At 37.2% G+C, this 18589-nt stretch overlaps 1 protein-coding gene across 2 annotated transcripts in view; it reads right to left on the bottom strand.

The window, feature by feature from the left end:
- Positions 1-1487: 1487 nt before the first annotated feature.
- PTPRK (protein tyrosine phosphatase receptor type K) overlaps positions 1488-18589 on the bottom strand; it is a 569502-nt gene continuing 552400 nt past the window's right edge. For both annotated transcript variants that reach the window (XM_027086803.1, XM_027086811.1), the window contains exons 22-30: positions 17650-17804; positions 14727-14862; positions 14392-14541; positions 13103-13276; positions 10118-10249; positions 9852-9977; positions 7083-7246; positions 6418-6553; positions 1488-2951 (exon numbers count right to left, since the gene is read on the bottom strand). In XM_027086803.1, the coding sequence (XP_026942604.1) occupies positions 2898-2951; positions 6418-6553; positions 7083-7246; positions 9852-9977; positions 10118-10249; positions 13103-13276; positions 14392-14541; positions 14727-14862; positions 17650-17804 (1227 nt within the window). In that variant the 3' untranslated portion in view covers positions 1488-2897. The remainder of the gene's footprint in view (positions 2952-6417; positions 6554-7082; positions 7247-9851; positions 9978-10117; positions 10250-13102; positions 13277-14391; positions 14542-14726; positions 14863-17649; positions 17805-18589) is intronic.

Genomic DNA, 18589 nt, shown 5'->3' with positions numbered 1-18589 from the left:
TCCAGTCAGAAATATCTTCTTGTTTATCTCTCAATGTCAGAGATCATCTGGCTGCAACACATTCATGCAAAATCCTTCCCTTTCTTCAAAGACTAAATATTAGAAAAAGGCTAGGCAGCATAGACAAGAAGGTTAACACTTATTTTCAAGACTGGTTAAAACTCGAATCCCCAGTTGCTGTGTGTCTCTGCCCACCCACTTCCAACATTTCCCTTGTGATAATACAGAGGAAGGGGATCTATAAAATTCCACGTCATGACAGCCATTTAAGGAATAAATGACATACAGATAGGAGGCCTTTAACTGTGAAAAGCAGAGCACATTTTAAGAGTTCTACCAAGACATCTCCTGCCTAATGGGACACAGCTGAGTGGGACATGGCCATGCAAGGGACCCTTCAACAGATTTAACAGATTTAGCATCCCACCCTTCTCCCCCAGTACAGTTGTCTCCAGATGCACTGGCCTCTGTGGTGGTACCTGAACAAAGCAAGCATGATTTTTTATTTTCTGTTAGAGAGAAAGAGGACTCTTTTTGTTCTTTGCTTGAATTTTGGAGGCCACACGGACCTCTGAGTTTTGTGGTCAGCGGTATTCATGGTGATTTTGGTTACGTGTGGGTTTAATCCTGTGAACAGATATGAAATCAGGGTCATGCTGCAAAGCAGAATCCTTCAGTTAACATCACGAACATCACTGGGTAATGCAATCTTGAGTGAGTTTGTGGATTTTTTGTTAAATGCATCCGTGTTTAAATGAAAATTAGTCTTCCTAGGAAACGATAAGTTCTCTTATCTAAATTCTTACTAATGGAAGTCACAAATGTTCTAATAATGTACACAGCAAGTGGGAGTTTGAAGATACCCATAAAGATAATACTTTATGAGAAAATCAAAGGAACAAGAAGAATGAAGTGCCAAGTTTCCCTTGCCGTCAGGGAAGCAGGTGTTTACTGGAAGAGAGCGAGCTGCTAAAGCAGACTCAGATTTAAATCTGTCGACAAATCATTTACCTTCTCAGCTTCAATTTTATCATTGGTAAAATAAGGATGACAATTACTATCTGTCAAGTTTGTTATAAGGAAGAAATAAGGACATGTATATAAAGGGATAGTAACATATAAATATAGTAACTCAAAAAAAAAAATCAATGTCAATCCCCTGGCCTTTTTTTCTTTCCACTCATTTGGAGTTTTTGAAATTCAATTTAAAGAAAAAAAGTGAAAGAAATTACTGTTTGGACGTCAGTTTTTTGTTTTTTGTTTTGTCTGTGCCACACAGCATGTAGGATCTTAGTTCCCCCACCAGGGATTGAACCCACACCCCCTGCAGGGGAAGCGTGGAGTCTTAACCACTGGACTGCCAGGGAAGTCCCAAGTTTTACTTTTAATACATTTTATGTGGTCTACTTGTATCAATGAGAATAAGGTATTTATTTGGGAGCGAAGGTATGAAAATTAAGGGGAGAAAATGATGTGCAAACAATAACTGTTGTAATTATAAAAATTTTATTTCCCTCTTACTTTAATTAAATCTTCATAAGCACCATGTCATGAACTGGCAATCTAGAAAGAGGATACTGGAATGCTTTAGTCAATAACAAACTGCAAGCTGATGATATGAAGTTACAGCTACACGGAGCATGTGTACAAGACCACATTTAGAAAGGTTCACTTGAGAATCCCACGATGATGCACAAAACAGGATTCTGGCATCAATTTGTTCACACTTCCTATGCTCAGAACCCAAAGAAACACTGGTTCACCTTGACAGTTTACAGTTTGCTAACACTTGACCTTGAAAGCATAAATGTTGCCATCTTGATTTCTTGACCAGTGCTTGGTCATAGGCTGAAAAGACCAATTCCTTTAAAATTTAAATTCTGCTTAAAGGTTATGTTCAACATTATGCAAGTCATCAGCAAGGCCTTTGAATGTGTGCAATGCTCATATATGATCACCAAACCATTACTGACCTAAGGAAATTGTGGAAAATTATATTGCCAGCAAAATGCTTAAATTTGGTCCTACATTAAAAGACCCAATTGCCAAGGTGTTTTACATAAATTTAATTCACAAGCATGTACACAAGAGATTCACTATAAAGAACATTGCTTCCTGGTTTATGAATAAAAAGTTTATCCTCTACTTACACTAAACATACAAAAAATAATCTACAAAAATTGTTTACAGTTGATTTTAGTGAAAGAAAAAGCTTTCTTCAGAAAAAAAAAATGATTGTGTGGTGGTAGTAGTTTAGCCATCAAAAAAGGAATGTAAGTAACCAATAAATATAATGTGCTTTCTCCATATAGACATATTTACACTTGAGTCTTTGGCTTATGTTGTTTTCTAAAAAGAACTTTAAATGATCCAGCCATCATTGCACATTAAAGGAAAATAAGCCAGTTATATATATTTATATATTTATATAGAGATCTGCTACACTTGAAACATATTAAAAAATGAACTTTCCTATGAATTTGCACAGCTTTTCTTTCTTCTTCCTTGAAAGATTTAACATCTTTTATCTGAAAAAGGGAGAAAAATGCCACATAGAAAGTATTAATTCATGCAACACGTGGTGGCTGCTCTACCAAAGCAGGAGAGAAAAGGCTGCATGTTCACTGGACAAACACTGAGAAGTTCTCATTTGAATCTGCTTCTTATTAAATAAAATTTATGTGGCACGAAATGTTGATGCTTTCATACGGTAATAGAAACTGAGTCCTTTTTATTAAGATACACAACTTCATAAGAAAAATACTTTTACCTCTCAAATGTAAAAGCCTCCCACCCCCCACATTAAAATCTTTCTGCACAGGTGTGACACGTACAACAGCTGCTGGCTCAACAGATGAATGGGCTCTGCTTGGATGCACTGTGAAGTCTCCCCTCAACTAAGATGACTCCAGGTACTCCAAAGCTACGTCGTAGCAGAAACGGTACTGCTCCTGAAAGATGTTAAAACAAAAGGGTGGAGCAAAGTTAAGAAAAAGGAGAAGAATGGAGAAGAATAGCTATCAAATGAATACTTGGATTCAATTTAGATTTTTCAAGAATTACAGATTTTTTTTCTATATACAAGTTTAGCATCTAGGCATGCATATTTTACATTTGAGTCTAATGATTGCTGTTTAAGAAAAAGGAACTTGATGTAAAAAGATATGTTGTCTTTGCCTCATATTTTATATCAAATTACAAAAATCTTCAGTATTATTATAATAGTAATACCTGATCAGTACAGAAAAATTTCCAAGTATAGAAAAAGATAATCAGAAAAAGTTTCTATAAATCTGTTATCAGAAACAACTGTTTAAAATACTACCTTAGTGTTAATTCAGTCCATTTTTATGCATGGTTGAAATAATAATTACTTTAGAATAAATATTAATTGCTTATCTATGTTTGGGGATATAACTTTATATTTTATTTTCTGTTGTTTAGCATTGTTGTGTATCCTTTTCTTATGTTATTTAACACCTCTGTTAATACTTCATAAAAGTCTAATATGTGGATTGACTGTAATATTGCATTTATTTTTTCTTTACTATAAATAATCCTAGAGTGAACATGCAAATATTTTTCTCCTCACTTCAGATACTTTCCTTAGTGTTATTAAAAAAAGCCAGTCATTTCAGACTGCCACTCAACAAGTCCAAATTCTTAATTTCTTCTTCCAATTTTATTGAGATATAATTGACATACAGCACTGTATGTTTAAGGTATACAGCATAACGATTTGACTTACATACGTGAACATCCAAATTCTCAATTTTTTTTTTTTTTGCGGTACGCGGGCCTCTCACTGCTGTGGTCTCTCCCGTTGCGGAGCACAGGCTCCGGACGCGCAGGCCCAGCGGCCATGGCTCACGGGCCCAGCTGCTCTGTGGCATGCGGGATCCTCCCGGACTGGGGGCATGACCCCGTGTGCCCTGCATCGGCAGGCGGACTCTCAACCACTGCACCACCAGGGAAGCTCCAAATTCTTAATTTTTGACACAGTTTTTGGTCTATCAGAGAATTTAAGTAAATTTTTCAAAAATGGTTAGTGGTCCTTAAATTTTTTTGAGCTTACTTTTACCAGAAAAATTTATTTCTTCTGCCTTTATTTATTTAAGACAACTTGGTTAACAAAAATTTTTGAGTTGAAACTGCCTTTCCTCTCAGTCCATCTGTGTGTCGCTCCATTATGAAGAATTTAGAAAAATTCAGACTGCATTACAAATTACTTGCAATATGTATTAAAATCTTCCCAATTCAGTCCAAGTGGGTAAAATTCAGGCTGAATTAGAGAACAATCTAAAACACATATTATTTCTAAAGAGAACTTCCAGGTGTCTCCAGCAATAAATGAGGGAAATAAAAACTTTCCCCAAGAGGTCTTTATCAATCCTACCCTAATTATCAAGTAGCTGTGATTTAAATTAGCCTACCACTGTGGCAAGTGCATCTCAAGAACCAAAAAGTGCTTGGGAACTGTTACATCTCTTTAATCAGTCTCTAGCAATTTGGTTTACTCTCTAAATTTTCTTACCAAACTCGTCAGTTCAATTCAACAGCACACTGAACTAATCATTAACCTTGATTAAACACAAATTGGGTGTTTAGTCAGGATTCATGGGACATGAATGTAAAGGTAAATAGTAACTCTTAAGAAGGTTCTAGAATGGCAGAGTTTAATCATAGACTTTTTTTTTTTTAAGGAACAGTGAGAAATCAGAGTTAAATTTGGAAGTATGATTTGAACGCTGCCGCCAGAAGTGATCTTATTGATGATTTTGGAAGACTTGATCTGAGAGATAGAGGCAGAGTTTACATTAAAAACTCTTCAGACAGCAGAGAGTTTAAAGACCTAACCATTACCTGCCCATTTTGTAAAAAGACCTCAGAGTTCTACCTCAAAAATCCCTCAAATCTATACCCCCCTTCCTCCAGCTCCATTGCCAACACCCCAGTCAAAGCCAATATCATCTTATTGGGACAAGAGCAATACCTAAGGTATAAGCTGGAGTAGAGGGGCTTTGAGGACTTGTAGAAGGGGAAGAAGTCTGTGACCGTTCTTCAAAGTGAAACGGTATAAATGTAACTTCAGATTTTGTCTCAGGAAGCAATGCACCTCTTGTGTGAACAATCCATGAGCAGGAAGTGGTGAAAATACTTTAAAGGTTTATTGAATTGCTCACTTTTGTTATCTGATCATCTTGATAAATGTAGGGCAAGCAACAATGATGTCTTGGTTTTCCTGGTTTACTTTTCTGTGAGCATAAACTACACAGCTGCCCCGACCTTATCCTGCCATGCACATATGTGTAACCCACAGCCATCACTTTAGAAGTCGAATGTGCTAGAGAAGTTTAACTTTCTTCCTCTGCATACAGCTTCAACCAGATGAGCTCCTACATACACCTACCTCCCTGCTCTTGTTTTGTAATCTGTGTTGTGATTTAGTGAGCCCTGGCTAATTCAAATAATATCACATGAACTACGTTCTAAAATTGGTCAAGCTGAAAACTGTCAAAGGCGATAGTTTAAAAAATTATAATTTGACCAGCAATGAAGAATTATAGATAATGACTAAAATAAATTTCATTTGCCCTTTAAAAACTCTGGGTGTCTAAAGTGCTAGATGCAGGGCTTCCCTGGTGGCGCAGTGGTTGAGAATCTGCCTGCCAATGGAGGGGACACGGGTTTGATCCCTGGCCCGGGAAGATCCCATATGCCGTGGAGCAACTAAGCCCGTGCACCACAACGACTGAGCCTGTGCTCTAGAGCCTGCGAGCCACAACTACTGAGCCCGCATGCTGCAGCTACAAAAGCCCACATGCCTAGAATCTGTGCTCCGCAACAAGAGAAACCATCGCAATGAGAAGCCCACGCACTGTGATGAAGAATAGCTCCCACTTGAGGCAACTAGAGAAAGCCCGTGCGCAGCAACAAAGACCCAACACAGCCAAAAATAAATTAAAAAAACAAAGAAACAAACAAAAAAAACTGATATAAAAAGTGCTAGATGCAACCTATGAGTATATCCCTCAAAATGTTTTACCAGTTAATATTGTTTAAGAAATAAAAATAAACAAGAATAAAACCTAGATAGCAGGATTTTCTTATTATAGAACCATTTAACAAATTTTACTGTAGCAAATATTTATTGCTCAAAAGAAACGAACAAAAATCCTACACATTTCCCAAGTTAAATGAAAGTAGTTTTCTTCATCATTAGCAGCTTAGGCAATATGTGATTACGTTTATGTGGGTAAAGAGGGACACTTGGCAGTTCATCAATTAGGCAGGAAGGTCCCCACAAAGACACATTTATACATATGATTCACTACGCGTGTATCAAGTCAAACCAACAAGTAGGTATATGATTGACTAATCTCTACCCTCCCTTCTGTGTACAAGACTGTGACTCACCGGGGCTTCCACCATGTTTGGCTTGCTGTTCCTTAGCGTCTTGACCGCATGGAACACATCGACAACATTTTGCCGTTTCACCATTTCAACAACGATGCCTATAGCACAGAACATGCCACTTCGCCCACCACCATTTCTAAAAGCAAAGAAAGCAAAGGCATTTTAGATCGAAGCTTTTGGTGACCATAGGTCACACAATCATGTTTGGGAAAAGAAAACATTATCTTTTAAATTTTTTCCCTTTGTGTTTTAATTTTGCTTCCCATGTGTGCATGTATGCGTAGAGAGCAGAAAGAAAAGATACTTGAGGATGACATTAACTTAGTAGCTTATACTTAGGGACCTGTTACAGGCATAGATGGCTGCAACCTAGATACTTTGAGATTTTGATAGATTTGTACACAGTGTAAATCAGAAAAGTTATTCAGAGTAGTGTTCAAAAGAGTTTAAACTATATAATAACTATACGATAATCAATTTAAAAAATACAAAAGTTGAAGTTAGTAGTGAATCATAGAATCAAGAAACAGGAAGATTGTTTCAAAAGAATGTCTAGTCAAGGTCTGTAAGATGGGAGTCGGTTACTCTTTAACATAGACGTGAAGGCTAATAAGGAAATGACCACCAAGGCCCCCCACGTGGCCAAGCCAAGCCGCCACACTCACAGGCAGTGGATGATCGTTCGGCCCTCCCCGTCCTCGCATTCCTCCTGCCATTTTTCCACCTGCAGTATCAGCTTCAAAAATGACCGTTTGGAGCCAGGCACTTCTCGATGAGAAGCCCACCCTAGATACTGAAACTGCTGTACCATCAGATAACCTTCCTGTGGCTGCAGAGGGAAAAGTATTTTTACGTAAATGAGTTGGGGCTAGAATTTTTACTAAAAAGTAAAAGGCTCATATCAATTTACACCATGACATAAATGACACTGACAATGGATTGAATCTAGCTGATGCAAGTCCAAAATATGTACATACCAGTGCAGAAACATTCTAAGTTACATGAGAATTATCAGTTATACAAAATTCTCCCTCATGCTCCATATCCAATAATCAATTCCTACGTTTATACTTCGTAAATAACTTTCAAATTCACCTCCTCTTTATTGCCACTGACATCATTGCACTCTCAATCACAAATCATAATAATCACTTCTTAGTTGATCTCCCTGAACAAACTTCGATCTCCTTTCAAACCATTCTTACCGAAGGCATCATGATTATTTTTAAATGCAAATATGATCTTGTCACTTCCTGATTTAATGGCTTCCAAATGATCTTAGCATAAAACCCAAATTTGCTGCCATGGCTTAAAAATACCTATATGATAAGGCTTCACCTCTTTCTCTAACTTCACTTTACTCGAACAACCTATTCAAGTTCTAAACACATTGGCCTTCCCTTAATCTATTTATCAAGTCATTTCTTGCCTCGGGAACTTTGCGCATACTCTCCCCTTCGCCTTGAACATCTCCTTCTTGCTTGCTTTTCTCAGTCCCAAACAGAGTGATCAACTTGTCTTGGGTTTGCCTTGGACTTTTCTGGTCTTTGCACTAAAATTCATGTGTTCTAGGAAACCTCCCTGTCCTGTGTAAACCAAGGTAGCTGGATATCCCATGCCCAAAGAGCTCCTACAAATTTTTTCAAATTTTGACTTAAATATCACTAACTGAAAGAAGTCTTCTCTGATCACCCAGCTATGTCAGATCACCCAAATCCTCTGTATTTTTCTCTGTAAAATTTCATTTATTTGTAAATGATTATATAAGTTGTTTAATGTTTGTCTTCCCTGATAAAATACAAATTCTTTAAGGACAAGAAAGTCTTTTTCCCTTAAAATCTCTATCCCTAGAACCTAGCAAAATACTTTCCAAAGAACAGTATTGTTGAATAAATGAATCAAGACCGTAAACCTTCATATGAAAATGTAAGGAAGAATTTGTAATGCACAAGTGAGCCATATCATAAGGCATCAGATCTGAAGCTTCACATGGCAAGGGCTCATGCATCTTTTGGTAGGACAGGGAACTATCTAGTATAACACCCAACCTCTAGTTGGCGCATACTAAATATTTGGTGAGGTGAATGATATTAAATAATGAGAATGGGAACAGAAAGAAAAATCACGCACTAGTAAGGACCAGAATACCAAATATAGAGGAAGATAAATATGCTGACCAAAAAAAAATGTAACGCAAATTTCAGTTCCTGTTCCTAGAATATTTTTCATATAAACAGCTCAATTAACAGACAGGTCTTACTTTCTTAGTTTAGCAGCTACGGTTTCTCAGCTAAAATATTACTAGAACCATAATGTAACAGATGTGCAGACATAATGAGATTCCTTTAAATTAAAATCTAAGATATGCATGAATATTATGACATGATTGAAGTTATCCTTTTTTTCTCCACTGAAATGAGCAATAGAATTGGATATGAATTTCTTCTCTACTTATACACATAGAGACGTTAAGCAGAAACATATATAGCCATTTTGATGTGAGAAACACTGAAACATGACAATTCTAATCACACACTTAAAACAAGACATATACATAGAATTGCTGCTCTAAAAGAGAGTAACCTAGCTCTTTAAAAAGACCATAATTCCATGGAAGTTATTACTGTTTTCTTTTCAAATTCTGCTTGCTATGTGGTTACATAATATAAACAGTTTTCATTAGTACTTTTTGGTTTTTTGAAGGAGAGACCCCACACAATTTGTCACTGAAGGCAAAACACATGAAGTGTCAAGGAAAGAAAGACTTCTGAAGGACACAGTTCCTACTTAGCTGCTGGGAAAAGGCACAGTGGTAGCAGCACTGGATCTGGCTATAGATCTGGGCAAAGCCAGATGCTGGGACATTTAGAAAGATGAAATCGTAGATGAGCTGTAGGAGCAGAATCAGTGATGGCTGTGATTTATCTTTTCCTTCATGCCTGGGGCCCTCTCTTATAAGCAGAACTGGAATAGTGACATGGAACCCTTCTATAATGGCTAGTCCGACACATCACTTCCTCCTGTCATCAGTATTATATTCTTATTTTTCAATGGCATGCCTCTTCTGGGTTGGACTATCAATGCTAATAAAACATGCAGTCAACCTCGAGATAAGTCTACTTATACTCAGGGGCCAGGCACAGACAATCAAACTCACTTGAACCTAGGAATCTGAATTTAGATTTCCATATAGAATACAATAGGCTAGTAACTGACCAGGAAACCTAGCTTCCAGCATTTCTGCTTTCCTGTTTTTAGAATGCATTTTTATTCTAGTGCTAAGGCATAAGATGATTACTAGCTTTGGGAATGATTATATAATGCTTATTAGCTTATTAATTTTACTCTCTCTTTTGTCTGAATGGAAATATACCCCATCATGATTATGGTCACCTGGTTCTGGATCAGCTCAGTTAAAATCATTAATGACTTACTCTTGTTAGATTGCATATCCTAAAAATCCGGTTTATCACATCACAGTCCATTGAACAAGACATACATTCCACTTGGATAGGGCCATATCGTAGCATCCCTTCTTCTGGCCAGTACTGAGGGCAGCCCTAGATGATGAATGTTTTGAAAGAAAAAGAAAATGAGCATTATTTTTTCTAAATAGGGTAGTATAAAGCAGATTTTACCATTTTATTACTACCTTATTAAGGTGTGCGTAAGTACACAAAAGCAACCTATAACCATTAACCTGGGACAAGTCGACTTCATTTAACATCACAATGGAGGTACAGCCATAATCATACACTAATCTCCAGAAGTCTTTCACAGTGTTTGGCAGAGGGTACTGTGTGACGATGAAAGCAGCTGGTTGCCTGTAGCTCTGTGAAAAAACAAGGGAGATGGGGAAACATAAGAACTTCAAATGAATAATTAGTTGTACAAACAGATTCAGCACACTTCAGTGTAGGGCCAGTAAGACACAACAGCTTCATATGGAGATGGAGCCAGCCTGCTGCTTAAGCCCTGGAATAACAGGTTTGGACCACTGCAATATACTGCAACTAGTAATCAGTCAATCTGTTGTATGACTTTGATGCCTCAGCAGTAATTTAAGCCAAGAATTTGTTTTATTTTGTTGATAAAAGTAAATATAGCACAAATACCAAAAGAAAAAAAAAAAAAGAAAACTTCTTGAGGCTAACATCCTTCGTGAGGTACCTGTTGGGCTGTTTCAGTCTTCCAAAGTCTAAGAGGTTAAAGGCATAAAATTCCCTGGCATGTGTGTGTGTCTCCGTGTATCTATCTATGTCTATCTGCTATCAGCTGTGAATGGAACTGTTTGGCTCTCTTCCACTCCAAATAAGAAAAACCACGTGTGCCTCAAACTCGTGTGCTTTTATATTATATCGACATTATCAACACATCTTGTAGGCAATCCACTTTCCATAGTTTTCTGGGCATTTCTAATGTATATCAATGATCAGAATGATGGTTTCAATCATTTAAGATTTTTCAAGTGCCAAAGAGTAAAACCAATGCATTTCCTGGGCCCACATAAGAGGGAATGTCTCCTTGTTTACCAAATGCCCCTTGACTGGGACACAGAGCATTATCTCTTTCCAGAAGGAGAGGATAGGCTCATCTGGCCAATCTGTCATTCTACAGACTAATGAGCTGCACTAAAAATGAAATATATATTTCTATGAACTAAATTAATGATTTGTAAAAATATAACTAGACAGTTGCCTGAGATGGATTTCTTCAATGCTGATAAAAATTGTCAGTGATCTCCTAACTCATTTGTATCATACTACTCTTTAAGTCCTTCAAGTGTCTTAAACCAGTGTAGAAATTGACCTTTAAACTTCATAGATCCTATCACCATTTGGGAAATGCTGCTAACCATAGCGTTTCACTCCATGGAAGACTTCAGGATAAATCTGAGGAGATAGTAATTCACCAGCTGCTTCTACTTGACCTTAAGACCTTACAAAGTCACACCCACAGTTGGGGTGAGTACCCTCCTAAAGAGGGTATGAAAGCTCATGGGAAAGGATCAGAAGAAAGAAGTAAGCTTCCCTTCCAATTAAACGTCTGCTCCATGGGAAAGTAAGTCAAGGAAGGCTAAAAGCCTTTTATTCCTTTTTTGAGTCACAGGGGAGGGGAGGTTCCTTCCTCTCTAAGTACAAGAGCACATCTAAGGCTTTGAAATCACAGGATCCTTGGCCTTACTTCCTAATTCTTCACAGGCATGGCGCAGGGTATATGACCCTTACGATGGGGGTAGAGGGCAAGGGAAAGTGGGGAGTGTTGACCAGTGAGCCCACTCTTATTAGCCAAACCGAACCGAAATTTCTGAAGCCCTAACCACACTACTAAATCCACAGGGCAGTTTCAACTACAAAATATATCTGTGTTGAATCACAGGGAATTAAACAGAGAATAAGAACAGTTAGAATACAAGCTTCAGTCTTCATATTGACTAGAAAACAATCTGAAAATTAGGAAAAAATTTGAAAGAAAAGCCAAAGACAAAAAAAGCCTCAAACACATGCCTCATCAATATTCTTTCCTAATATTTTCTTTTTCCCTTTTTCACACGGCCTTTTTTCATCCAAATCCAAACTGGCTCAGAAACAAAAAGTTCTGTGTGTTTTCTCTGTATTTAGTATGTTTGCCTTTCCAGACAATTAAAGTTGGAAGAAAAAGTACAATGAGGATCCAATGTGATTTCAGGAGATATGAGTAATGACTAGGCAAGACTCTGGTCACAGCAGGAGTGGCATCTTTCTACTTGAGCTTGCCTTTAAACTATTCTGCGCTGTAGAATAAAAAAGATCAAAGCAACTGGGTGAAAGTTAGAATTGGAATGTGGGCTTTTCTAAGTCTTACTATCAGAAGCTAATTTTGGAAACACAATAGGAGCAATTACTTAGAAAGCTTCATTATTAGTCACCCAGGAGTGAACCCTGACTTCTGATTTCTCCTTACTACAGTTCCATAGACTAAAGAGCAAAAACTAGAGATGCTTATGAATGAAGGTGATAAACTAAAAGGATTCTGAACTTGAAACCCTTCTTACTTCTTCCCAAGGTAAGCAAAATAAGGTGGCCAAAGACTAATTTAAAATTCTCTTTCTGTACTGTTCTGTCTATGGGACGCTAACACGCCGAGTACATGCTCTACCATCTACAGTGTGAAGATTGGGGTGGGGTAAGAGAGTTCCTTCATTATGATCAATGTGTTAACATGATATCTTCCATGCCTTCCTTAGTTATTTATATCTAGTCTCTATTAATTAATAACCAATGTAACAAGTTAGCTATAAATTATTGGAACACTAAATGTCAGAGATAAAAATTTCCAAACTAACACAATTTCAGTAGAATATGGCATTCTGTGATTTTAAAACTTCGAAATAGATAAGCATGATTCTCTTTCCTGAAAATAATTAGGATAAAAACTATCACCTGTAGATATTTCTTGTACAGAAATTTTATAATAATTGACAACCAAGTGCCAAACTTATAGTCAAGTCTAAAATTTATAGTGCCTAAGAATCATTGTAAGGGAAATTCAAAATCATTCTCCAAAAAAAATTCGTATTTCAATGAAAGTTTCCAATTTTCCTTTTTAGGCCATTTAAATTTTCTTGAAAAGAGAACTAGCCAGTGTTCATCAATTTTGCAGCTTTTCATGATACTTTACACTAACAAAGAGAGCAGTCTCTTACGTCCATAAGAGCAGCATTGATGTAGTTACTACTCTCCCCATCAATTGTAATTAAAAAAGGCAGACATCTGTCAGGTGGCAGCATGTCCATGAAACGGTTCTTGTCATGGTTCCTTGGCAGGCAAGCTATACTGCAGTCCTCAGCTTGTAGTCGAGGGGTGACTGAATTCAAGGTCTGAAAAGAAAAGGGAACCCAGGTTAAAAGACAGTGACCCATTTAATAGCATAACACTGATCTATCAAGCATTTAGGAGGCCAAGTAGAAAGTGAAGGATTTGTGCAAGCCAATGGCATTTGCCACGATGACACGCTGATAGACTTTGTAGTTAAAGCTAATGAAGCCAGAGAAGTGACAAAGAAACAATACACACATTGTACAATGGGCCTCTTCTTAAAAGGGAAAGGGATGCTAAACAACACAGCAACCTGCAAAATGTATTGCCTAACCAAAGAAAATGCAATCAAAGTGGCCCATGATGATGACCCATCATAAAGTTATCATTTGTAATAACATTTTAATATGCCATATTTGAAGACATGCTATTGCATGTTGGAAAGAGCACTGGGCAAAGAATCAAAGTATTAGGTTTCTAGAGTTATTCTTTTTTTTTTTTTTTTTTTTTTTTGCGTTATGTGGGCCTCTCACTGTCGTGGCCTCTCTCGTTGCGGAGCACAGGCTCCGGACGTGCTGGCTCAGCGGCCATGGCCCACGGGCCCAGCCGCTCCGCGGCATGTGGGATCCTCCCAGACCGGGGCACGAACCCGTGTCCCCTGCATCGGCAGGCGGACTCTCAACCACTGCGCCACCAGGGAAGCCCTCTAGAGTTATTCTTGACTTCACAGTCACATAGCTTTAGGGGTGTTTTAAGGGCAATGAAAACATTGGGGATTATTGAGAGACGATATTTAGCACAAACTCTAGCTATTATTATTAATGTTCTTGATCTCACGTTGTGAGTAACACAGAAGGTTAAAATCCATAAGACTGCATTTGGAAAAAGGTTTTAAACACACCCAAATTACCACTAAATTTGACTTTTATGATACCTTTTCCCACACTTTTCCCTGAGTCTGAACTCATTTGCCCTTCAAGATACAGCAGATATGAGCTCATTAACACAAAAGTGACTCCATAATACGTATAATGAAAGAGACGGGTATTATATTATACTTAAAATAGGGTCAAAGGTTATAAATTTGACTTGAAAGATGTTTCTTAGAAGAATTAAGACTGCCCAGAATAAATTGTAATAAGTTGTTCATAAAAGAGGCTGTAGAAATAGTTAATACCTGGAATTCATCTTTGAGATGTGAAGAGTTTGTCTGGGAGTCTATTCTAATCATATCAAAATATGCAGCTTTAAATTCACAGACAGGTATGGCAGTTTCTCCACATAAGCAGGCTTCTAAAATGGCATCATGAATAAAAATGTACTGTTCCTATCAAAAGAAAGAAAAATTTCATAATATTTAATATAAATGTTCTTTCATCAAAGAATTTTTTCTATATGACTTGATGAGCTAATATCGATTCTATGTGAAAAGCACCTAGTATTTAGTTTGATAAATATTAGAAAGCAAACAACAAAAAAAGGCCACTAGAGGTTAATCAGCAATCAACACACCTCTGTCTGGACCATATTGATACGACGAGATCTTAAGGCTTTGACACAGTTGTAGATGTCAACAACACCCTCTCTTTCAGCCATGTCCAGCATGATGTCAATCACAATGTAACAACCAGTTCGTCCAGCACCAGCACTGAAAAATAAACAGATCTAAAGAACTGCAGGAAGCATGTCTATGAAAATTGAAAGATCCTTCTGATTTTCAAATAAATGGAATCAAACTGATTTAACAAAGTATAAGACATAATTTGTACTTACTGTGTAAATGCTTATTAATGAACAAATAACTTCATGTAGAGTATCTACTTTGGTGTAAACTGAGGATTGGAACAAATGAAAAGATACAAGCTTTGCAAATCAAACTGTGTTTTGAAAATAATGTATATATGTCACTCAAGTTCCATAGCTCTCTTACAGTCTTCACTTTACATAAATTTCAAGCTCGTAGAATTGATCAAGGAGTGGATTCGTGCTTTAAACTTTCACCTGAGACTGAGAGACTCACACTCACGTGGTTGTGGGCACTCGGGCAAAATGCAGGAATGCTGTCTTAGTCAGACAGACTCTTGTCAAGGCAAAAGAACATTAATTCCAAAACCTTTAAATGGAAAATCTGAGGAGTCACAATTCAGGGGAAGTGTTACTAGTGAGGGTGGGGAAGAAAATGGCGGTTATCAATGGGGTGGAGACCAACAGTAAAAAGAATATTTGAATGGTGATACAAAGAGAAAATGAAAATGAATTGTGAAGTATGAAATATAATTCCTAACAGGTCACAAAGATGCCACTGTCTTACTGTATTTAATTCAGTAGTTGAATCATAATTCACTGTTGATTGTTTTACCCACTGGAAATATTTCTACAAATATTTCTCCAATCATATATAGAAGTCAATGGAGCAAACAAGATATAGTTGGGATTTTTACAGGAAATTCACTTTGTAGTTAGCTTCCTCTTTTCCATAAATTCAGATACCCAAGTGTAAGTAGAAAAATGACACTTCTGTTTCAAGAGAGTATCTGAGAATCTTGGAGCACTTCTGAAGCAAGCCATTCATAGGAAAGTAAACCTCTATGATAAGTCAGGACACCCCATAATTGAAAACCCATTTATCTCATTTTCTAAATGCATAGATAGACTATTAACATTATTTCTTTGTTGTCCAGATTTGGTCATTTCTCTTAAACTTACTGTTATTTAAGAAATTTAAGTAAAAGGTATTGTGGCTATCTCTATTTCTTTTTTTTGCCTACCATCTTCTCAATCACTGTTCCCAGGGTTTGAGACAAGAAAGTAATTGAAGAGTATATCAGATTTCTTGAGGAGGATTGAACAGATTTTTTTTTTTGCAAGGTACACAGTATCTGATCCTAATGGGACGCCTTACTTTTATTGTATTCTTTGTCCTTTATTTTCCCCCTTTTATACATGGTCATTTAAATACTGAATAGTCTGGATTTTCAGAAAGAAAAAAAATGCTTAAGCACAATCTATTATGTAGCTTGGAAGGGACAGTATTTGAAAATAGTGTGCAGCATTTAGGAAAAGCTTTTCAGATTCAGTACATATTTTTCTGTTCATATCTCAAAATGAGACCATGTAATTTGCTTTTAGTGTCTCTGAATGCTTGTTTTAAGAGAAGTTTCTAATCAGAAGAAAGTCTGGATAATCAGATTTTTCTGGCATATATTTGCTGGATTTTACTGATGTAGTCTTCAAGGTTCTCTGATGGATGGCTTTTAAAAAAGAAAATTCTTAAGTAGCTGTTTTACAGCACAAATTCTTGCAATTTAAACCATTTAATAACTTTGTATGCCTCAAATTTAGTTTTTTTTTTATTCTTAGAAGCTTTATTCATACTAACCAAAAATTGGCACCAAAGCCAATATTCATCAACAGGAAAATAGATAAACAAATTGTGATATATGTCATAAAATAGAATATTATTTAGCAGTAAAAGGAAATAAACTACTGATAAAAGCAACACACTGGATGAATCTCCAAAACATTAAGTTGATCAAAAGAAGTCAGACGCAAAGAAGACATAAGTATGATTCTATATATGTGAAGTTCAAGGCCTGGCAAAGCAAATCTGTGGTGATGGAAATCAGAATAATGGTTGCCTCTGTGTGGGAAGGACAATAAACTGGAAAGGGTATGAGAAAACTTTTAGCAATGATGGAATTATTATCTTCCCCCCCCCCACACACACTGTATTTTATTTTTACCAAATATAGTTTTAAAAGCTGGGATTCTATTGGGAATTTACTAGATAGGCAAGAAATCTCTATCTTTACCTACCATTCCAAAATATAATATGGGATTTGCAAAAGTGATCTAAAAAAAAAAACAAACCACAACACGCACACAGATGTTGCCACTAAAAGGCAGAGTTTCTACACTCGCAATTATAGACAGTACTACACACATTACGATGAATATATTTATTTCTGAAGTTTCTATTTTATATCTTCCTTAGAGTTAACTTTTATTTTATTACTGTTTTACCTTATCTGTAATACATGAAAGCTGAAATCTTGTAAGCCAGCGGTCCCCAACCTTTTTGGCACTAGAGACCGGTTTTGTGGAAGACAATTTTTCCACAGCCCCCGGGGGGGTGGGTAGGGGAATGGTTCAGGCAGTAACGCCAGCGCTCGGGAGCGCTGGGGAGTGGGAGATGAAGCTTCGCTCACTTCTCTCTCTCTCTCTCTCTCTCTCTCTCTCTCTCTCTCTCTCTCTCTCTCTCTCTCTCTCTCTCTCTCTCTCTCTCTCTCGCTCTCTCCCTACCTCTTGCCCTACCGGCCCAGGGGGTGGGGACGCCTGTTGTCAGTATGCATTAGTTTTTGTGCTTACAAGCCTTGTCTGGATATTTTTAAAAAGCTGACTGCACACAGTCAATGCCATTTGGACTACCACTTACCTGCAATGCACAACGATGGGGCCAGCGCTGGGAGGGTTGGAGAACTTGACCCGCCGGATAAAGGAAAGAAGGCCTGTAGCATGGTAGGGTACTCCATGGTCAGGCCAGCCGGTGAAATGGAACTGTTTAACTTCACGCATCTCACTGTATCCCCTCTGTGCAAACATGTAAAGAAGTGTTTTCAAAAGGACCAAAATAGAGCCATTAAAGACAACCACGAGTACTAGACCTGATTGACAATGAAAAAAATCAGAAATTTATCAAAGACCATGCTTTTTCTGAAAAAGGATGCTGACATGGCCTAGAAGCTTACCTTTATTGTCAGACAACTGCCAAAGAAAGAAAATTAGAAGTCTTGCTCAGTTCTATAAGTCTGGGTAAATTGTATTTACCTTGACAGTCTGTTCCTTACTTGGAATGACAACACATAAAATGATTAGGGGAAAAGGAAGAAATGGGAAGTTAAAACGCTGCCCTATCGACCCAATGCACTGAGTTCTCAAGTGGTGTATAAAAGCAACTTTCTACTTCTCACCTCACAAAGAGATTTTGATGCCTTGCTTATCCATGTTGAAAATAGTTTTGATGTATAGCATGTAGGGATTTTCCAGAACAGTACTACTCTAGATTGGTTTGTAAAAACATACAGACAGCTAAACTGTTCTTTGGGCAGACTATTTTTCTAAACTCTGTGAAAGAATTCAGCACACAGAGGATTATTTATGGCAACAAAAATACAAAATGAAAGAAGCAAAGCATCCATCGTCATGTCTCTCTCCTGTTGGGTTAATTTAAGAGAACCCTTTCAATGCACATTTCAAAGCTCTTACCTTCCTTTTTTTTTCCCCCTTCCTTTTTGTTAAAAGAAACCTGTACATTGTAGTAGCAGTGCTTGGAGAATATAGATGAAATGCTGCATAATTTATTTTTAAGAATCCAC

Source organism: Aethalodelphis obliquidens, unplaced genomic scaffold, assembly GCF_003676395.1.
Source record: "Aethalodelphis obliquidens isolate GAN/ISIS:26980383/991018 unplaced genomic scaffold, ASM367639v1 scaffold3, whole genome shotgun sequence".
Taxonomy (NCBI): Eukaryota; Metazoa; Chordata; class Mammalia; order Artiodactyla; family Delphinidae; genus Aethalodelphis; species Aethalodelphis obliquidens.
This window is presented reverse-complemented; position numbering and strand designations above follow the sequence as displayed.